This window comes from Bufo bufo, chromosome 2 (assembly GCF_905171765.1).
Source record: "Bufo bufo chromosome 2, aBufBuf1.1, whole genome shotgun sequence".
Taxonomy (NCBI): domain Eukaryota; kingdom Metazoa; phylum Chordata; class Amphibia; order Anura; family Bufonidae; genus Bufo; species Bufo bufo.
The window spans coordinates 723,507,668-723,529,208 of NC_053390.1; the positions used below are offsets into that span (position 1 = coordinate 723,507,668).

Consider the following 21,541-nt stretch of genomic DNA (forward strand, 5'->3'; position numbering starts at 1 on the left):
CTTTTGTATGAAGGGCTGACTTACACAGTTTTCCCTTCCTGACCTGAATTCTGCCTTTTTTTTTTTGAGAAATTCAGTGAATGTAGAATAACATTCCACCAGCAGGTCGCTCCATGACGTACTATTACTTCTCCTGGCACTTTGGGGGGGAATTGCCCCGCAGTTTTCTTCCTCTAGAAAAAGAGAACAGATTATGACTGCAGGGTCAGCCAGCCCAGGGTTTCTTCTGTGCAGACACATAGGTCTGCATAGGGGCTGTAGACACAAAACGGCAGGATCATTTTATTCAAAGCTATTTGCTCCATTGCTTTACTGTTACAGGTGGCTGAGTAAGAACATACTGCACCTGTATAGAAATCGGCCTGTCCCCTGGAAGGCACCCCACTAGATCTCCAGGTTTGGGTTAGGACCAGCGTGGTCTACTTGCGTACGGCTGGTATTGCTCCCCATTCATAAGCCAGGATCATGTAATGCTGAGTCAGTTGTATATCGTTTTTCTATGGCGTTACATTGTGGAGCAGAGCAGGGGACAGGCGATTAATTTTTGGAGTTTTCCTAGCTGATTTGGGGTACATTTTCACTCTTTTGGTGCCTTTAGTCGTTGTGACAAGCGCTGTCATCTCCTCACATATGAACAAATGGTGATGGATGAATTGTCAGCCTTGCATGACAAGCTCCTTGGAAAGGAACATTTAATCTTCCAGTCGTGATGTACTCAGATAATATTTAGTGCATCTGAAGCCGGGTTTCTAAGCAACTAAATTGGCAGGATTTTAGCAATGCAGTGAAAAAATCCCAGGCTCAGTATTGTAGCATTGCTTTATACGGCCTCTTCCACTTTGACCATATGTGTTTTAATGAATGTAGATGGAGATGTCACATTAGTACCCCATACAGAATATCGATTTATTTTGCAGATCCATCTTTGATGTCTCACCAAATGACGTTGTGTTGCTGTCATCACCTCTAACATTTGACCCATCTGTTATTGAGATCTTCATGGCCTTATCTACTGGAGCCTGTCTTCTGGTTTTGCCAGACCCCCTCAAAATGATGCCTCCGCGGCTGTGCGATCTGCTGTTCCACCAGCATAAAGTGACTGTGCTGCAGGTAGGTTGCAGAGGTATTTTCAGCTTCAGTGCAACATTTACATAAATCCACTTACAGAAGACTTCTTACCCGGTGCCCGCCATTTATGTTGCCCAGTGATTCCTGTAGACTGCACAATTGCAACTTCCTTCTGATCAGTTCTTGATGCTCTTCTTGGCATCTTATTGGTCATTTGGATATATGAAAAATCATTATGATTCACATATGATGAATTATTAGATATAATAATGTCATCCAACTTTTCTTATTAACAGTACGTCGAGGTGCTGAGGTAGTTGCCACACCTTGACGTACTATTGCATCACTGTGACTGCGCAGGAACTGCCACTCGTACGCAACTGCTGGCAGATGGACGCTATACTGCACAGTCGTAGTGTCCCCTTCAGTTTAATGCGCAGTAGGTATCTGTTGCACCAGAACAGCAGTGCAGGCTTAAGAATACAGAGCCCAGTGAGATGTCTGGCCCAGTCAATCTAGGGGAAAGAGGGGGTATAGACGAAGCTGCGAGGTGATGCCCCGAGGACTCAGGCCAGCGTCTCAGCGCTCCAGTGACCCTATTTGCTTGTTAATAAAATATAAATTTCTTGGGAAAGGTGCCATGTGGAACCATAAATACGGTAACGTCAGCAGAAACAACCCTACCAAGTAATATGTCTAGTTTAATGGAATTGATCCTGCAGATAGATGACCTTTAAACTATAGGTCATTTTCTGATGATCTATTCCAACCAGGGACAGGCAGGAGGAAATCAGGAATGGCAGATCTGTAGTGAAGATGCCATACTTCCAGGTGTATGGTTAGGATTTTTTGAAGTCACTAGTTGGTCTTGTTTCATGGTTGAATGTTTTTTTTTTTGTGTGTCTTATTGTTTGTAACATTTTGTTTCCTTAGGTCACTCCCACTTTTTTGAAAAGATTTGGTACTCATTCAATCTGGTCTTGTGTGCTATCCAAAGAAACATCCCTAAGACTTTTGGCTCTTGGAGGAGAACAATTCCCACCTCTAAGTGTCTTAAAGAGTTGGAGACAGCCTGGCAACAAGACACGCATCTTCAGTCTTTATGGCGTCACTGAAGTTTCAAGTTGGGCAACTTATTTTGAAGTCCCAGAGACCATGCTTAACTTTCCATCTGGGTACTGTAAAATTCTTCATACATTCAAGGCATCCTTTACTTGCAGCTATGTGGATAAATTCAGAGCAGATGACAAGTGATAGACAAGTCTTGTATTCCAATGAGATCTCATGCACTATCCCAGCACAATCTCTAAATCAACATCAATTGTAAATGTGCATATAGACCTTAGATCGGGGGTGCCCAACCTTTTCTAGTTGGTAAAATACACGTGAGCTGCAACGAGACACAGAAAGTCTTGTCTGTTACCAGATGGTTGGTGGCCACACAGAATGGAAACAAGGGCCGCTTGTGGCCCCTGAGCCTCAGGTTGTGCACCCCTGCCCTATATAGCTGTTCGTTCAACAACTGTCACGCCTTATTACTCCATTACTATGTACGTTTCCCTCTGCTAAACACATTGGGGCAGATTACGCCAATCTTTGTACTCAGCTGGAGTAAAATGTGCAGAATATATACTCCTAAACATTGCAGACAATCTCCATCAATTCTAAAAAGTTCCAAATTATAGCACAAACACCACTTTTATTATGTAAAACCATTGATAAATCTGCCCTATGGTATTTATGTGGCACTGGCACCTATATCCACTCATTCCAGAGGAAAGCAAAAGTACATTACTGGGTAATGTGGCCAATACTCGCTTTAGTTTTCACTTGGGATGGACAGTTATCAGAGACTGTTGGTACCTATACACATCAGGGCTCATGCACACAAACGTATTTTTGGTCTGCATCTGATCTGTTTTTTTTTTTTTTGCTGTTTAGATGCAGACCCATTCACTTTAATGGGGCCACGAAAGATGCAGAAAGCACACCCGTGTGCTGTCCTCATCCGCATGTCCTTTCCGTGGCCCAGCAACAAAATAGAACATGTCCTATTCTTATCTGTTTTACGGACAAGGATAGGACAGTTCTATTAGGGGCAGGACGGTCCGCAAAATGTGGAACACACACGGTCGGTATCCGTGTTTTGCAGATCCACAAAAACGGCCTTTAGATTGTGAACAGATGTCACTGAAAGTACGGAGATCTGCTGCCCCTCTGGCCGCTGACACGTCATTGTTTTACCTTTTCTCTGCTCTCGGCCATCAGGATTGAACTTTGTAGTGTATTTTTAAATATCTTTGCTAATGTTTCTGTTTTATTCATTCATTTTTTTTAAACGTTCAGTGATTCAGTGCCCCTTGGCAGCCCCCTGCATGGAACGATGGTAGAAGTCCGGAATGATGACGATGTGAGGGTTGAAGAAGGAGAAGGACAGGTTTTTCTGGGTAGAGTAATAGTTAATTCCTGTAACTTTCATCTAACTGCTGCCTATCCTATAGAAGTTGTGGGAGGATGATACAAAGGATTATCTGAATGACAGACTATGGGTGTTCATTTATTACGTGTGTCTGGACTGCTGGAGGAAGCGCCAAAGTTACAGGAAGGCGCAGGCCTCTACATAACTTGGGCGCTTCCTCCAGCAGGACGTGTGACGGACCAGCTGCCGTAGATTTAAGCCATTTCCTTCTCCAAAAACTGGCGTAGAAAATGATTACTGAGACAAGCCTGCCGCCCCGCCCTCTTCCATCGCCGATTTTACCAGTAAATGGTGTGCAACAAAATCTGCGACTGATACACCACAAAAGTGGAGTATATTAGTTAATAAGTGAGCCCCGTAGTCTTGGGATATGCAGACCTAGACAATATCGGGTGCCGCTCAAGTCTGTGGTCTCTGGCAGTATCTGTGTCCCATTGATTCCTGTACTATTTCCCAGCTGATTCTTATTCTGTATGCCCACAGCAGTGAAGACATCAGCAGCAGATAGCCTATTCATATGCTGCATCTTCTATCCTAAGAGATGAAAGTCTTTTCTCTATTGTTTCCTATGGGAACATATACAACTTAGTATTGCATATGTCTCCACAGTGGTAGATAGCATAGTCCATCAGACAGCATCTACCGCAAATAAATGAGGCGTCCACCTCACATCGTGTGTGAATTTAATGTCCCCATTGATTCCTATAGTAGACGGCACTCTATTTTCTATGAATCCTGGTAGACTGCACGTCATAGTAGCAACTAACATCATTCTCATAGAGTACAATGATAAACCACTGAAAATAAATGGGGTGCTGTCCGTTGTGTAGCCCCAGTTTAACTGGGGTTTTTAATCGGGAAAGCAGCTTCCCCCTCCTCCCTATGTGAGAGGTCAACCCTTGCCCATTTTAGTCTCTCATTTTGATCAGTCTGTAGCAGAACATGGAGAAGACAATCTCTGTTAGGTTTCGGCAAGTCTGTTTGTTCAGGAGCTTGCAGGCAGAAAACAGGTACATTTGTAGACTACGGGTCCATTCACATGTCCGCAAAATGGGTCCGCATCCGTTCCGCAATTTTGTGGAACAGGTGCGGGCCCATTCATTTTTAATGGAGCCTGAATGTGCTGTCCGCATCCGCACTTCCGTTCCGCAAAAAAATAGAACATGTCCTATTCTTGTCCGCAATTGCGGAAAAGGAAGGGCATTTTCTATGAGAGTGTCGGCGATGTGCGGTCTGCAAAATGTGGAACGCACATTGCCGGTGTCCATGCAAAACACATACAAACGTGTGAATGGACACTAAGTGTTCTGTTTAAGGGGTGGTCTGCTTCGTACAAAATATTCAGTATTACCGTACACGCACATGTAGTGGCATAACAACCTACTACATTACCTGCAGACATACCTTAGCCTGCATGTAGGTGCCTCCTTCACCCCCTGCAGTGCTGGATAGCAAGCACCGGCCTCCAAAGCCTTTCCAAGAGCTTGGCCATCTCCGGCAGTCCCATAGAAATGAATAGAGAGCAGGCCATGCATACGCAGTGTGCTCTCGAGTAGGGACCTGCACCTATCTGACTTTGATGGCATATTCTAGCTACATCCCATCAAAGTCCCAGATGAAACAACCCCTTTTAATGTAAGAATTTGATCAGTAAACCATTAGATGTTTTCGGTTGCACACAGCCGTAACTGTTTTGTGGTTTGCAAAAAAACGGATCCTAGCCGAGTGCAGGGCACCATTTTCTTTTATTTTCTGTAAAAATGTCCTATCCTTGTTCACAAAACTCACAAGAATAGGACAGGTTCTGTTTTTTGTGGGGCCGAGGAAAGGACATGGGTGCACTTTCCGCTTCTTTTGCGGAGCAATTGAGATACATAGGTTATGTATTAATGCTGACTATCACTTCTGTCCACTTTCAGGAGGTAAACAGCGAGTATGCTTTTTGGATGGGGAGCTGGTCCTGCCTTGTGGAAAAATGAGAGGAACGGGGGACTGGGTGAAATTGCAAGATGGGAACATGTTTTACTTGGGACGCAAAGATAACCAGATTAAGCGCCATGGCAAGAGATTAAATACGGAGTATGTACAGCAGGTATGTGACCTGTGCAGATGCAACTTCATTTTTCACATTCAATTGAGTCTGTCGTCTTAAGGTGGCCATATACTTCAGGTTTTGGTCATCAGCTATTTCTCCCGACGCTTCCATATACATGCATGCCCAGCTCAGCTAATTGTACATCTGTTCGTAATAAGGGGAGGGCAAAAACAATGTGCTGACCCCCTTCCCCCCCCAACATCTGCCTTGATCGGAGATTCAAGACACCCTTACACAAATTAAATGGTTATCTGTTCCAAAAAAATTGGTTCAGCCGACATTCATCTAACGTTTATGGCCACCTTTAGCCTGGTCTGTGGATCACGTTGGGTTACTGGAGCATCACTTATCCCGATATTGTGTGTGTTTTGGCATTTATTGAAGATTTTCCCCTTACAGGATGGATCAGCTCACTGATCAGTGCACTGGTTAGGTATCCAAAATCCCCCAACAACTTAAACTGATGGAAACTGGTTTTCAAAAAACCTATAAACTAATGAAAGATAATAAATCAATATATAATAGTGTCAGGTATATCAGTGTAAAGGTTATGCTTAGCATACCATGCAACTCTAGTTTAATATGATGACCGTTTATCCACAAATTAAATGCACACTGATATTAAAGACCATCTGTTAGTAGGATCAACCCTACTAAACCAGGCATAAAGGCAGGCAGCCTGGTAGGGTTAATCACGCTGATAAAAACGATACCCTTATTATGACTGTGGCCAAATTACCTACCTGGACCACCGAGGGGCCAGCCAGGGCCCTCGGAGCACCAGTTTGTTACATCCCTTTAGCTTTAGTCCCTATCCCTATATTGACAGGGCTAGATGTCTTGTCTAGCTCTTTCTTCTCGTGTCTCTCCAAGCTCTGAGACCTGTCATCTCGTGCCTGCGCTGTGTCTCCAGGTCTTGGCGCTTGCTCATTTGGAATCTGTGCTGCTTGGAGACTGGAAGATACAGCGCAGGCACCAGATTGCTGGTCCTGTGATTGAAGAGGAGCAGGCACAGGAAGACAGGGCTAGGTGAGATGTCCAGTGCTCCATTGCTATGAATAAAAAAGCATTTTTATTAGGGACAGAGCTACAGATAAGGGGATTGTTTTTATCAGCATGAGCAACCTTACCAGGCTGGTTTATTAGGGTCGATCATGCAGACAGAGGCACTTTAAAAGGAAATAAATATACAAATTTGTACAATAAAAATAAAATCCCACATGGTTGCTCTCTACTGTTATCCATTTCTAGAGTTACCCGGTCCTGTTTAAAGGTGTTCTCTGGGATTCTGATATTGATGTCCTGAAGATTGGCCATCAGTATCAGATTGGCAGAGGTCCGACCCTCAGCACCCCCACCGATCAGCTGTATGAAGAGGCCATGGCACTCACTTTCATCGGTCCCATTCACGTGAATGGGGCTGAGCTGTGATACCATGGAAAGCCTTTATCCAATGGACGGCCCAATGCTTGGTAAGCTGTGAGGAGACCACGGTGCTGAGCTTCAGTGAGTGCCATGGCTTTCTTATAATCTGCTGCTTGTCAGGGGTGCTGGGAGTCAGGCCCCCGCCGATCTCCTATTGATGAGCTATCCTGAGGATAGGCCATCAGTATGAACATCCCAGAGAACCCCTTTGATGACACCTTGTAATGGTAAAAGTCACAATTGTCCTCCACTTTTACTGAATCAAGCTACAAATGAGCTCTTAGGATGGCCACATACATTAGATGGCTGTTGGCCAACAGCTATTCCTCTCGAGCCCCCCATTCACATGCACACTTGGGTTTCCCAAGAGTCCATATGTTTTTAATAGGGAGAAGGGAATATTACTTGAGAACAAAAAGATCGGGCATGTTAAAATCTTGATCCTTCTGGAAACCTGTCATAAAGATGGCCTTGCTCATTAGATGTTTGGCTGGCACTGCTGAAATTGGAAGGTTTGGCCAACTTTTAGTTTTAGGAGTGTGCTTGTTCCTAACACATCAGTTGGCTATTCCATGTGTGACGAGGGAACAGAAACACTCATAAAGCCTTGGTGTTTAATGATTAGTGACTACACATGTCATTCCCTCACTACAACTTCTAAAAGTATTTTCTGTTAAACATTGGTACAGAATGGTGTTCTTGGGTCAGTGGTGGAAGAGGAGGCTCCAGTCACAGTGTGGGCAGTCTGCTCTGTATGAAAGGGCTGCATCAATATACAAAGCCATTGGGGAGCACCATGTGGAAATGTAGAAGTGACTTTTCTTTCCCTCATGATTCAGGTGGTAGAAAGGCTTGAACCTGTGGAATCATGCGCAGTAATGTGGTTTAAGGCCAAACAATTATTAGTCATATTCGTTGTGCCGAAAAGACCCTTAGAAATAAAGTCCTTATGGAGACTTATGCAGAGTGATCTTCTGAGTTATGCATTGCCTGACGATTTGGTTCTGGTGGACTCCTTGCCACATACAAAGCATGGTAAGTGCTCCTCATTACTTACCTTACCTACCCTACTGTATGCAGTGGGATATAAATGTGCAGAGACATTGGATACTTGTTTGCTGATCCCAGTAATTTTTGTGGGATCTGTGGCCACCATACGTGATTTGTTTGGTCATTAAATATTGTGTGCAGGAAAGTGCATAGCAATTACATGTGTGCATGTAGAGATAGATAGATAGATAGATAGATACGATAGATAGATAAATAGATAGATAGGATGGATAGATACGATAGATAGATAGATACGATAGATAGATACGATAGATAGATACAGTAAATAGATTTATGTAGTATTAATTTGGTGCTGCAAGAAACAGACATTTTTCAGAATGCAACTTCAAGAATGATAAACTTGGTTCATTGTTAGATATTTTTTCTAGGTTTACTCAACCTATTGGTGCTTACTTTGCCTCAAAAATTTGTTCCAAATCCATGGAGTATCTTAAAGAACATCTCTCATCAGCATCAACCCTATTAAACAGACATAATCTATGGGGGGTTGAGCCTGCCGAGTAAACCAATGCCTCGCTTATTCAGATCTGTTGCTCTGTAAATAAGGTCTTTGGTGCACTGAGGGATGGGCACTTTCCCCCTTGGCACAGCAGCGCTCCTCCATTCGGCACTTATGGCTATGCCCCACAACCTCCTTGATCGACAGAGCCAGGCATCTCCTCTGGCCCTGTAAGCTTGCTCCTGCCAGGCAGATTACCCTATTGGCATATGAGCAGTAGATGTTCCCAAGCGTTGCAGGGGATGATATTATCCTTCACCTGAAAGAAGCTGAGTGTCTACTCTTCTGGTGGAGCAAATCCCTGAAAAAAAGAGAGAAGGGTGGTTTGCACTAAATTAAGTATTATTCATCACTGTAAATCTCAATCCTGTACAGCTTAACATTTATTTGTAATACATATTACATATGGTGGTGTCACAATAACACCACACGTGCCAAAGCAAACCAAAAATGGGGGTCTAGTGACCAGTCCTTCTGTAAACAACACTGGAATGCCCAAAAAGCGGAAAGACATCACGGGGGGCCGCACTGTAAGGTAATATAACTATTTCAATACATGTATCCTGGTAAAAGGTCCTCTTTAAAGTGACTGTTTTAAGAAGAAAAATTATATTTACCTGGTAACAAATAGAACACTTTCCCTGTGCATCTATTCAGCTACAGATCCACCTATTCCTGGGCTCCTTTTCTGTCTTCCAAGATGGCCGCTCTGCTTCTTGGGCTATCTGATGCACACTGTGCATTGTTAGTCCAAGCCAATTCCTGCTTTTCCAGCCCTGCTCTTGGATGAGAGTGTTGGTCAATCTGAGGGCAGCAGATAGTGTTTTGGAGTATGAAATGTACAGTGTGCATCAGGTAATCTGAGAAGCAGAGCGGCCATCTTGATGGCAAAGTAAGATCCTTGGAATTGACAGCTGAAAAGCTAAGATGGTCGCCACGTAGGCGTTCAGTTCCCCCCTCTGTAAATGTGAGTTTTTATCTTGAGGATTTAACGGATATGGGGCACTTTGGGGCCAATTTTTTTTTATGATTGCATTTTACTCATTTGGGGCTAAAAATATTTTTTTCAGTTGGACTTGATTAAAAATATTGAGCTGTTCTGTCACAAAGGCTTAACTGTTTTTCTAGCTGTGTGCATCCTACTTTCACTTTGTGCCGGTCTTCTAATAATCCTTATCTCTAATTTTCTAAGAGGTCATAAAAATGTATGTAAGTATCTTATGTAAACAATAAGATAAGAATTGAGCTTTGATGAGTGTTTATAAGGTCAGAGAGCTTAGATAAGGAGCCTGTCAGCTCCCTGCCTGATGGAGCAGAGAGAAAATTCAGATCCTGCTAGAAGAGCATCTCAGTTCTGTACAGAGAAAATGACTCATATTTGTAATAAAGACCAATTGAAAAAAATATTTTTAGCTCTTAATGAGTATATTGCACTAATAAAAAAAAAATGGCTCCCTAAGATGTACATAACAAGGTGCCTGTTGAAATCACTTGGCTGTTCATGTAAAGCAGAGTCCTCCAGTGAATAGATGATGGTTATGCATGAGGCTCTCCCCTGAATGTCCTAAGGGTAGTTGGAAATGGGTTTTGTATACCAGATAACTGGGGCATTTCTTTTTTCATACTGATAATGGGTGCTGGATAATTTTTTTTATTTCATGAAGTGTTTTGTGATTGAATCGTATTTCTATGTAAAATAAGGCACATAAATTTTTTTTCTTTTGTCTGTCAAGGTAAAATAGACCTTTCTAGATTAAAGCTAATTTATGCTGACCACTTACGGCAAAAGATGGACTCACAGTTGCCACACGTAGATGACTTGTGGCATGGCTTGCAGGACCTATGGAAGGTTTGGCTTGTATTTTTTGTATCCTGCTTGTCTTCCTCTAGTTTATCAGAGTTCTGCAGTAAATATTCTCACTCCTTTCCTGTTTAGTCTGCGCTGGGACTTCCTGAAGGATGTTCTGACATTTCTGAAGATTCTGTATTCTTGCTCAGTGGTGGTGACTCTTTAAAGGCGATCCGGTTCCATGAAGAAGTGGAGGCTTTCGTTGGTAGATCTGTCCCAGGACTTTTAGAAGCCATCCTTAGTGATACTCTCCTGGATGTTCACAGACTCATCCTTAAACATACTTCTCCAGTCATGGAGAAATTACAGAACCACACCAGTGTAAATGCCACAGAAAACCATGGTAATCCCAGTGTAGATGTTAGGAGGGAGGAGTACCCGACTAAAAGGAAAGCTGAAGCTCAGAGGTTGCAAATGGATTCTACACCCTTTGTATCTTTGAGCCGAGGCAACAGACTGTTCATAAATGTGTGCTCTGAACAAGTTGGCCGGCAGTGTGAAGTAGCACATGGGATAAGTCCAGATCTAGTAGGGTTTTCAGAATTCAGTAATTCAGGAGCTAAGCGGACAAAGCCAACTGCATCTTCTGAGTTGGAAATTACTCTACAAGAAAGATGGGCATCAGACACAGATAAATGTGTGGATGCTTCACCTCTCCTTGTTATATCAACAAATAAAGAGTCCACAAGGACTGTATACATTGGATCTCATTCACATAGAGTGCAAGCCCTTGACCTGGACACAGGTGTAGTTGTGTGGGAGAGAATCCTGGGAGATCGTGTGGAATCTTCTGCTGCAGTGTCTAAATGTGGAAATTTCATCCTCGTAGGTAAGAATGAGAGGAACCTTGTCATTGAGATTATACCATATGTGCAGGCTATCTTCCAAATGGTAAAGAGAATAGCAGTAATGTCATTTATTAAATCATACATACTCTTTCAGTTTGAAACTACAGCAATGATCGGCTGATTACAGCTGATCTCGGTTCCTTAAAGAGGTTTTCCAGGAATTCTTCTGTTCTTAATTATGCCCCGTAGCATGTATGACCTAATCAAAGGGTCTTACTCACCTAGTCCCTGGGGCCTTAGTCGTGCACCCTGGCTTCCATTCAGCTATCTTCCAGTCGGCTATCTTCCAGCTGGTTCGTTTACTTCCAAACAGGCTACAGACATGGTCAAGTGCGCTGCTGCATGCAACATCTGGGTTCAGTGGTGATGTGTCCCCAAGCAGCATGTGTCCCAGCAGGATGTGTCACTTGGGGTACATCACCACTGAAGTCAATCATTCGCTGCAAAAGCTCACATGACCATGCCTGTGCCCTGGGTAGAAGTAAACAAGCCAGGGCACCAGAAGATGATTGAAGGCGAGCCAGGGTACAGGACTGGAGCAGAGGACAGCAGGTAAGTTTATACACACTATAGGGCTTAACCAACAACAGAAGAATTCACAGAAAACCCCTTTAAAGCTGCAACCAGCTGCAGGGGAACGGCATTACATGGTGAACAATTGGCTCGCCTAGCTCATAGAGGGGGTTCCTGATTGGATGACCCACCTCCATAACATCAATATGCCCTAATAAGACATATAGAAAGAAGTTGACTTCATGAGAAAGCCCCTTTAGTTCATCTGTTTCTAGAGAAGTTGGGTGTCAACCAAAATGGGGTGGTATAAGGGTTATCCAAATGCATATGTGTTCAGTTATGCAATAATCCTTCCTGCACCTATGTTTCCTCATCATCCGTGTGATTTGAGATTCTAGGAAAGTTGGTGTGACATTTAGTGGAATCCACATTGTCTACCAGCCTTCCCAGAAATGAGGGAAATGAAGGTTCTGGTGGATGGAAACAATAGTACAATCTGCATAACTCCTAATGGACCCCGTTATAAGTTGACAAGGTTCATTAGCATTTATCGGGAGCCATGTGTACATGGATCTAGTAGAGCGGTCATGGCTCTTTATGAATGGGAAAACTATGACGCTAATGTGAACTAATGGCTGATGAAGATTTTTATCATTTAGACAGTAGAGGGCCTGGAGCTATAATTACAGGCAATCCTTTTTACTTTAGCTGGAAAGAGCTTCTCCAGTTGCACCTCATTAATGTTCTGTTATATAATGAGAAGTATATGAGACAAGAATCCATAGCTCTCTAGTTCTTGCTAATAGTCTTTACTCTAGGTATAATGGACATTTTAAGAAAGGGATGTGATGGTGGTTACTAGCCAGTCGTTATGGTTTGTTTGCAGGCTGCTACGATGGCGGTATCTATATAATGAGGAGGACCAGCGGGGAAAACCACTGGATCTTCACCACTGGCAATGCCGTGAAGAGCTCTCCTGTCATAGATCCCGTGTCGGGGCTGGCGTTTGTTGGGTCACATGATCAGTACTTTTACGCTTTGGACGTTGAGGTATGAATTAATGGATATCTCATCTAACTTGTTAAATGGATCATTCATTGTTCTACCCAGTTATAATCATGGCAGACAGACCAGTTGTGTTCCATTTTTTTTTATTTTAAGGAAAATGTTTTGGGTTATTTCACCCCCTCCTTTTTAGCCATTTTTTTTATCCTGGCCATGCGTAGGACACTGAAATACAAACCCTATACATAATTCCCCTTCCTTATTCATCTTTTTAATAATTGTACAGGTGAGGAATAAATGGTTGAAGTATGATTAATGTATGAGGCCTAAACTAAAGGCAGATCTGGCGCTGTGTGATTCCCCAAGTAGAAGAGCATACGTGGAGAGCAGCTCAGAAAGGAGCCCAGGGGAGGCTTGAAATGAAATCTGACCAGTGCATTGATGAGTTGTGACTATGACTGTGTCTTGTTTCAGGTAAAGCAGTGTGTCTGGAAAGCTCATTGTGACGGGGGAGCAGTGTTTTCTTCTCCTTGTATTAGTACAGAACCACATCATTTATATGTAGCTACACTTGGAGGACGAGTTCTGGCATTTAACCCAGTAAGTCAATGTTCAAATTGCCTGACCTGGAATATTTTTTCCAGTTTTTATTTATTTTGCTCACTTACACTATATAGCGCTGACATATTCCACAGCGCTTTTACAGACATTAGATTAATTCTGTCCCCAATGGGGCTCTAAATCTAAATTCTCTACAAACACGAAGAGAACATACAAACTCCATGCAGATGGCTTGGTCCCATTTTAACCTAGGATCCCCTCGCTGCAAGGCACCAGTGCTGACCCCTGAGCTACCATACTGCCCAGTTTTCTTCAAACACTCTTAAGCCTCATTCACACGTCAGTGTTTGGTCAGTGATTTCCATCAGTGATTGAGAACTAAAACCAGGATTGGAGCCTCCACAGACATAAGGTATAAGGGAAAGATCTGCACCTGTTCTGTGTTTAGAGCCGCACCTGGTTTTGACCCAAAATCACGGAGGGAAATCCCTGACTAAAACACTGACGTGTGAATGAGGCATTATAGAGAGAGACACATTACTGACGTACTAGAGCTTATATATGGCTGCACCAATATTGCTGCGGCATAACTGACACTTGGCAAACATCAGAGCCAAATTGTATTAATTATCAGGTTTTCACTGTAGTTAACCCATAATGGAACTGTTATCAAATGGGGCAGTTATAAATGTAAGCCATTAGACACATAGAAGAAAACATCTTTTCATGGTTTCGACACCTCACGTGGGGAGGAGATGTTACGACTGGAAGGCAGGGGTTAAGTGCCGCGTGTTTTACTTGAAATTGTTCCACATTGCAATGTGAGACCATACATCGCTTCAGTAAGTGGCATTTATCATGTAGAGAAAGTTAATACAAGGCACTTACTAATGTATTGTGATTATCCATATTGCATCCTTTGCTGTCTGGATTCATTTTTCCATCACATTATACACTGCTCGTATCCAAGGGTTATGGAATTCCAATACATTACTACGGGTACTTTCACACTAGCTTTTTTCTTTTCCGGCATTGAGTTCATCCTTGGGGCTCTATACCAGAAAAGAACTGATCAGGCATATCCCCATGCATTCTGAATGGAGAGCAATCCGTTCAGGATGCATCAGGATGTCTTCAGTTCAGTCTTTTTTACTTTTCAGAACGGAGATAATACTGCAGCATGCTACAGTTTTATCTCCGGCCCAAAAAAACAGAACACTTGCCTGATCTGGCATTTTTTTTCCATAGGAATGTATTCGTCCCGGATCCGGCATTCAAATTGCCGCATTGGCGGATCCAGTATTGCGCAGACCTTTAAAAATGTGAAGAAGAAAAAATACTGGATCAGTTTTGCCTGATGACACCGGAAAAACGGATCCGGTATTGCAATGCATTTTTCAGTTTGATCAGGCAAGTTCAGGCCCTGTATCAAACAACGCAAGTGTGAAAGTACCCTGAGTGACTTGTATTAACTTTGTCTACATGATAAATGCAATTTGCTGAACTGATGCAACCCCTTTATGAAGCATATAGACTAATTGTAACTGACATTACTAGTATTTATTGGTGACGTAAGTTATCTGAGCATCTACTGTTATAGGTCACAGGAAAAACAATATGGAAGATTGAGCTAGGCAAGCCCATCTTTTCTTCACCATCCTGTAACCAGAATCACGTTTTTGTTGGCTGTGTTGATGCAAATTTCTACTGCTTCAGTCATATGGGTGAAAAGGTGAGTAATGTGGGAATCCGTATGGATAACCAAGTTTACAAATGAAAACATTAGTAGGGACGCAATGAGCATGTCAAATATTATGACCATAAGTGGTTTGCGCTCCAAAGATCTGCAAAACACGGATGCCAACCGTGTGCACGCCGCGTCAATGGGTCAGTGGTCCGCATGTTGTGGCAAAGTATAGGATATGTCCCATCTTTTGAGGAGCGGCCACATAGAAGCCCTTTCATGCGCTTCCACATGTTACCGCGTGGAAGATATAATAGAGCCATTAAGTGAAAGACGTTAAAACCACTTGCCAGACAGTCCTTTGCAAAAATTTTCCTAAGAAACAATGTCCACGCACTGCAGGATATTTTAAGGGTTTGCCTTACTATGGATAAACCCCTTTTTGATAGGAAGCATGTATCTGGCTTTGGACACCCCCAACAAATAGCTGATTTTTCTAAGGGAAGATGCAGCAGTCCAGTCAGGTCTTGATAGCCTTGAAAGTCATATCCGGATGGTTTGAGTCCACCAGAGCGGGGGAGTCTCTTTGACAACCATATCCCCTAATAGGGCATTTGGGGTTGTCTTCATGAGACAGCCCCAGTAATTTCCTTTCTATTGCTGTTTCTAATGTAGAAACACAGCATGAAATATTTTAGATGTCCAACTCGCTCCCCATGGTTAAAATGAGCGGTCATCTCTCATGACCTGTCTTCATTTTACTACTTTTTACACTTGCATTTCCCATGAACAAAAAAGAATATGGGAGCCCCTCTCCAAGGGAAGCACCGTTCCCCTTGTCCATGAGACATGGACGTTTACTGCTATACAAATGAGACATGTTGTGATTCCTGCCAGACATGCCGAGTGTCTAATCACATGGTGGGCGAGCCACTACCTGCTGTTATTGACTAGAAAGCTGAGAATGTAGATGTAGGTCTTCTCCATGAGATGTGATGATGAAGCATTGTGTACAAATGACTAGCCTTGTCGAGATGCCCTGTATACTCTGTTTCATAGAGGAGGAAATAGTGACCGGTTCATACATAAGTAAATTGTTACCAAATACTCCTTTTCATCAAATGTTCTTCCTTTCTTCAGCTGTGGCGGTTGACTACCGATGGGCCGATATTCTCCTCCCCCTGTATCTCCACTCTCGCCAGGCACGTCACATTCGGCTCACACGATGGCTTCATCTACTGCTGTAGTGCTGAAGGTGAATTGTTATGGAGATACAGGACCAGCTCACCAGTGTATGCAACTCCATTGACATTTCCCAACCCACACACTGGGAACACGGAGCTGCTGGCTGTCCCTTCTACAGATGGAAAGTTGTGGATACTGGATGCTCACTCAGGACTTCTGATCCTGCAGCATGCACTGGACGGAGAGATATTTTCTTCCCCCGTTGTGTATGGCAGCCGACTGGTGGTTGGCTGCAGGAACAATTTAGTTTACTGTTTTGACTTGATCGTGAATGTCAAGTAATTTGTAAAATTTGGATTTCATGTGGACATGTGAATCGCTATAATATTCCTTATGTGAAAGAAAGTTGCAAGACATGACCGGATTTGTCACGAAGGCCCTAAGATTCCATTCTACAGAATTTTTTATATAAGGAACGTAACCCGTGCAAATGTTGCAATTTTACTGAAACTAACTTGCAATCAAATGTGAAAGTAGAACCCTAGTCTTAAACAGGGCAACGGTGACTGGTAGCAAATGTGCGGGAAGCGGTCAGCGAGAGGTCTGTCTGTCCTTAGGTCGTCTGTGTGCTGTACTTATTTTTCCCACCAACACTAGTCAAAAGGGTTGTCACTTCAGCAAATGGTATTTGTCATGTAGAGAAAGTTAATACAAGGCACTTACTAATGTATTGTGATTGTTCATATTGCCTCCTTTGCTGACTTGATTAATTTTTTTCAGTACATTATACACTGCTCGTTTCCATGGTTACGACCACCCTACAATCCAGCTGTGTTGGTCGGGCTTGCACACTATAGGAAAAAGCGCAGGCCCATGCGCACACCCATGGTACCGGCAACTAGAGAGGCCGGCACCTTTTTCTATGTCTGAGTTCACATCAGCGTTCAGCCTTTCCGTTCTCCTGCTTCGTTATAGTAGCAGAAAAGCGGAAAGGATGGATTTGGCACATAACTGAGCCGAACGGAGCCTACGGACCCCATAGACTATAATGGGGTCCGTTAGGTTTCCGCTCAGAGGACGATTTTTGAAGCGGGAGAAAGTTGTGCACGCAGGACCTTTTCTGTCCGCTTCAAAAATCTTCCTCTGAGCAGAAACCTAACAGACCCCATTATAGTCTATGGGGCCCGTAGGCTCCGTTCAGCTCAGTTATTTGCCAAATCCATCCTTTCCGTTCTTCTGCTCCTATAACGAAGCAGGAGAACGGAAAGGCTGAATGCTGATGTGAACTTAGCCGAAAGTGTGCAAGCACGGCCACCATTGCAGGGTGGTCGTAACCCCTGGTTATGAGCAGTGTATAAAATAATGGAAAAATGAATCCAGCCAGCAAAGGAGACAATATGGACAATCACAGTACATTAGTAAGAGCCTTGTATTAACTTTCTCTACATGATAAATGGAATTTGCTGAAGGGAGACAACCCCTTTAATATTTTATGCAATTTTAAATGTCAAACATTACAACGTAATCCTAATTTTAGTCTATTATATGGGTATAGTTATTGACAGATCAAGGTGCAGTATTTTTGTATGCAGCAGTATAGAATTGGATTGTGCAATTGAAAGTCCATTCAGTCACCTCATCCTTGTTGGTGAAGAACCCACATAAGACATTGCTCCCTTTCATGTCCAGTGTACGGTCAGTTTTACTGCATGGCCCCTAGCAGGGCACTGCAGTATTACAACTGTTACATTGTATAACTATATTACTGTATTAAAAGATACAAGGAAACATCCATTCAAAAAGTTCATACTTTTTATTGAAGTTTTTGTGTTTTTTTAAGGACCTCTTTATAACAGTCAGACAAAACTGAAATAGAAATTACACATATAAGAATTTTGTTATATCTTTTGCTTGCACTTTTTTTTCCAAAACACCTTTTTGCACAAAGTTTAGCTAAACGTAATCCTGAATGTCAACGTATTTTATATGGAGATGACAGTGACTATGTACTTTTTAATGTTTGCTTGCTAATAATTTAGTCCAAACTGATATTTTATAAGAAACCAACCATTGTACTTGAAAAATAAAAAAAAAATACAATAACAACATAAACTGCACAACATTACATGTTAATAGCTTTATACACGACGGTATTATTAAACTGAAAAGATAACTGTGTGTCCCACACGACTGGTATTGTCCAGAGAAAATGAGAGCAGTGTTATCTGCTGAACTGTATTTTACATGAGAAGTCTGTGATCACTATTGTTTCATGTTTTTTTTCTGCTTGTGCTATCTGTATGCAAGCTTGATGGTAATTCACAGACTATAGATGTCATTTGCAAGTACTTTCTGCGTATTTACAGAGGAGATTTGAGTATAGTAGAAATCTGGTGATAATAACTATTACTGCAGCTCTCAGAAAGTCTGCTTCCATTATGCAGAGATGTTACAAAACATTTCCCTCTAAAATAAAATAAAAAATGCCATTAAATACAAGTAAGTGAGTGACAGTATAGTGAAAGCACTGTCCATGTAGGAAGATTTGCCATTACAGGAAAGCTGGTTGACCAGAGAGAAGCAACAGGAAACCACTGGATTGAAAATCATAAGACTTAAAGGATAACTGTCATATATTTTTATTTGCTAGTTTATTAGAGCTAGGCATGTATACCTGAGTTAGTCTGTCAATGATTGCCAAAAGATCTGTAATTACCTTATAATAACAGCTTTCATTAATGCCTCCTGTCCCTTTCCACTGCTCCCTTAAAAGACCGTTGCTATGGCTCATCTGTCTCCGGCTAGGAAGACAGAGGGGCGGTCCTTCACACTGCATGCCTGCATTAGGCTTCAGAGTGAGGAGGCGTGTCTCTCAGTAATCCAATCTGATAGGCTGGCAGGAAGCTGATGGCTAGAGCAAGTTTGTATGTGACCTAAGGGAATGCAGTTTTGGCCTTTAGAGAACTGGCAGAGGAGCCATCTTGAGAAGATCCTCACAATGTAGGATTCAAAACAGCCGTAACTAAGGGGAAAAACTCAAGGAATACAGTGGTAAGTGAAGAAACTAAAGATTGCTTTATGCATAATGCTGCTGCAGCAGTAACATATGCTAAAATTGATTTTTTGATGAAAATATGACAGTTATCCTTTAAAAGGATTTTACCCCCACAGGATAGGAGATAAATGGATCATCATTGGGTGTCCAACAGCTGGGACCCCCACTGATCAGGAGAGCAGAGTCCCCTCTGTGAATGGAGCGGTAGTACACATGTGCGACCACTGCTCCATTAACTTCTATGGGACTGACGGGTAAGGTTCTTGGCCATATGTCAGTACTAGTATTGATCTAGCATGCTCGGCCGAACACCTGTTCGGCTCGAGCATCTCTATGCTCGGCACATGGCGGTACTCGGCCGAATACCGCATGTGTTCAAGCGCCATGCTCGAGTCTCCTCCCAGCATGTTTCTTGGCTGCTACGCAGCCAATAAATATGTAGGTAAGTACTGCCCTCACTGTAATGCCAGTAACCATGTTGGCTACTGGCATTACAGTCATTGGCTGGCCGCAACGCGTCATGGGGTGCTATATAATACCAGATGACTCATGTTCGGCTCATTCGTAGTCAGGGAGAGCTGAGCATAGGAAGGGACAGAGAGTGTAGGGAGTGTAATTGAATATTTTTTTTGTACAAAAATGTTTCAGAGACCCAAAAGTCCTTGTAAGGACTATTGTGTGTGACAGAAGCAATATATGTTTGTAGCGCAATCTCCGCTAAATTGCTCAGTATTAGGGAGAGCTGTGCACAGGAAGGGACAGACAGTGTAGGGAGTGTAATAGGAAGATTTTTATACAAAAAACTTTTCAGAGACCCAAAAGTCCTTTTAAGGACTATTGTGTGTAACAGCAGCAATATATATTTTTAGCACATCCTGCGCTAAATACCGTGTAATACGCCTCTGTGGACAGTTAAATTATTTGCGCCACATCTCCTGTTTAAAGTGTGCGCAGCCCTAAAATATCAGTGACATCCAGTGTACTTTTTCCGTAGACACTGCGAACAGTGACATTACCTGTGGTACCTGTCCTATATAACGTTTCCTCATCACAAATACCTTTGTAAAAAAAATTGCGCATACACTTCAAAATCCTACGCTACTGTACGTGTGACATACTTTCAAACATATATCACATTTAAAATGAAGAAGGGGAGCAGTAAGGGACGGGGAAGTGGCCGAGATGCTGATAGTGCACGCAGAGACCGTGGCCCTGGGCGCGGAGAAACTGTGCCTGCTGACAGAGCACAAGAAAAACAATCATCCATGATACCTAGCTTCATGTCTCAGTTTGCAGGGCGGCGCAGGACAACGCTCTCGAAGTCAGCCCAGTGCGATTGCAACAGATAATTCTTCCAGTCAGTTAGGCACCACCCTGTCTTCCACCAAGTCCAGTTTCAGTAGCCAGGAGTCTGGTCAACACAATCCTCACCCTGATCCTCCTTCCTCCCACCATGTACAGCCTGGCCAAACAAGAGATCCCACACTCGGATATTCCGAGGAACTCTTTTCATCGCCATTACTTGATTTGGCCCTCTCGCCAAGCACGCTTGAAGAGGGATATGAGATCTTGTTCCCTGATTCCCAACCTCTTGAGCATCCACAGTCACAAGAACATGATGGGGAATGGCAATTAGTGTTTAATGAGGTGGACGATGATGAGACACAGTTGCCAATGAGTCAACAGCAATTACGGTCTCAAGAGGTTGATGAAGAGGATGAGACACAGTTGTCAATCACTGAGGTTGTGGTTAGGTCAACAAATCAGGAGGATGATTAGAGCGAGGAGGTGGTCGACGATGAGGTCACTGACCCAACCTGGAAAGGTAAAAAGCCTAGCAAGGACAGCAGTGCAGAGGGGGAGGGATCTGCAGCACCGCAACAGGCTGGAAGAGGCAGTGGGGTGCCAAAAGGGAGAAGGCGGGCCACACCTAACAGGCCCGCAACTGTTCCACAGAGCACCCCCTTGCGGAAATCTCCCTTGCCAAGGGGTAGATGTTCCGCAGTATGGCGCTTTTTTGAGGAAAGTGCGGATGACAAAAGAATAGTAGTTTGCAACCTGTGCCATACGAAAATGACCCAGAGAGTGAACACTAGCAACCTCACCACCACCAGCATGCCACGCGGCATCCAAGCACCGTATTAAGTGGGGTGAATGCCTGGGTCCACAATCTGTGTCTGCAGGTCACACCACTGCCTCCTCTT

At 43.1% G+C, this 21,541-nt stretch overlaps 1 protein-coding gene across 5 annotated transcripts in view; it reads left to right on the forward strand.

The window, feature by feature from the left end:
• Positions 1-17,569, forward strand: part of AASDH (aminoadipate-semialdehyde dehydrogenase) — a 38,726-nt gene extending 21,157 nt beyond the window's left edge. For 3 of the 5 annotated variants that reach the window (XM_040418820.1, XM_040418821.1, XM_040418823.1), the window contains 11 exons: positions 918-1,110; positions 2,002-2,243; positions 3,415-3,515; positions 5,467-5,639; positions 7,907-8,102; positions 10,371-10,486; positions 10,574-11,315; positions 12,734-12,897; positions 13,327-13,452; positions 15,014-15,145; positions 16,238-17,569. In XM_040418820.1, coding sequence (XP_040274754.1) covers positions 918-1,110; positions 2,002-2,243; positions 3,415-3,515; positions 5,467-5,639; positions 7,907-8,102; positions 10,371-10,486; positions 10,574-11,315; positions 12,734-12,897; positions 13,327-13,452; positions 15,014-15,145; positions 16,238-16,624 — 2,572 coding nt within the window. In that variant the 3' untranslated portion in view covers positions 16,625-17,569. Of the gene's footprint in view, positions 1-380; positions 468-917; positions 1,111-2,001; positions 2,244-3,414; positions 3,516-5,466; positions 5,640-7,906; positions 8,103-10,370; positions 10,487-10,573; positions 11,316-12,733; positions 12,898-13,326; positions 13,453-15,013; positions 15,146-16,237 lie in introns of those variants that run through there. The other 2 variants (XM_040418824.1, XM_040418822.1) reach the window with 2 other exon arrangements.
• The last annotated feature ends 3,972 nt before the right edge of the window (positions 17,570-21,541 follow it).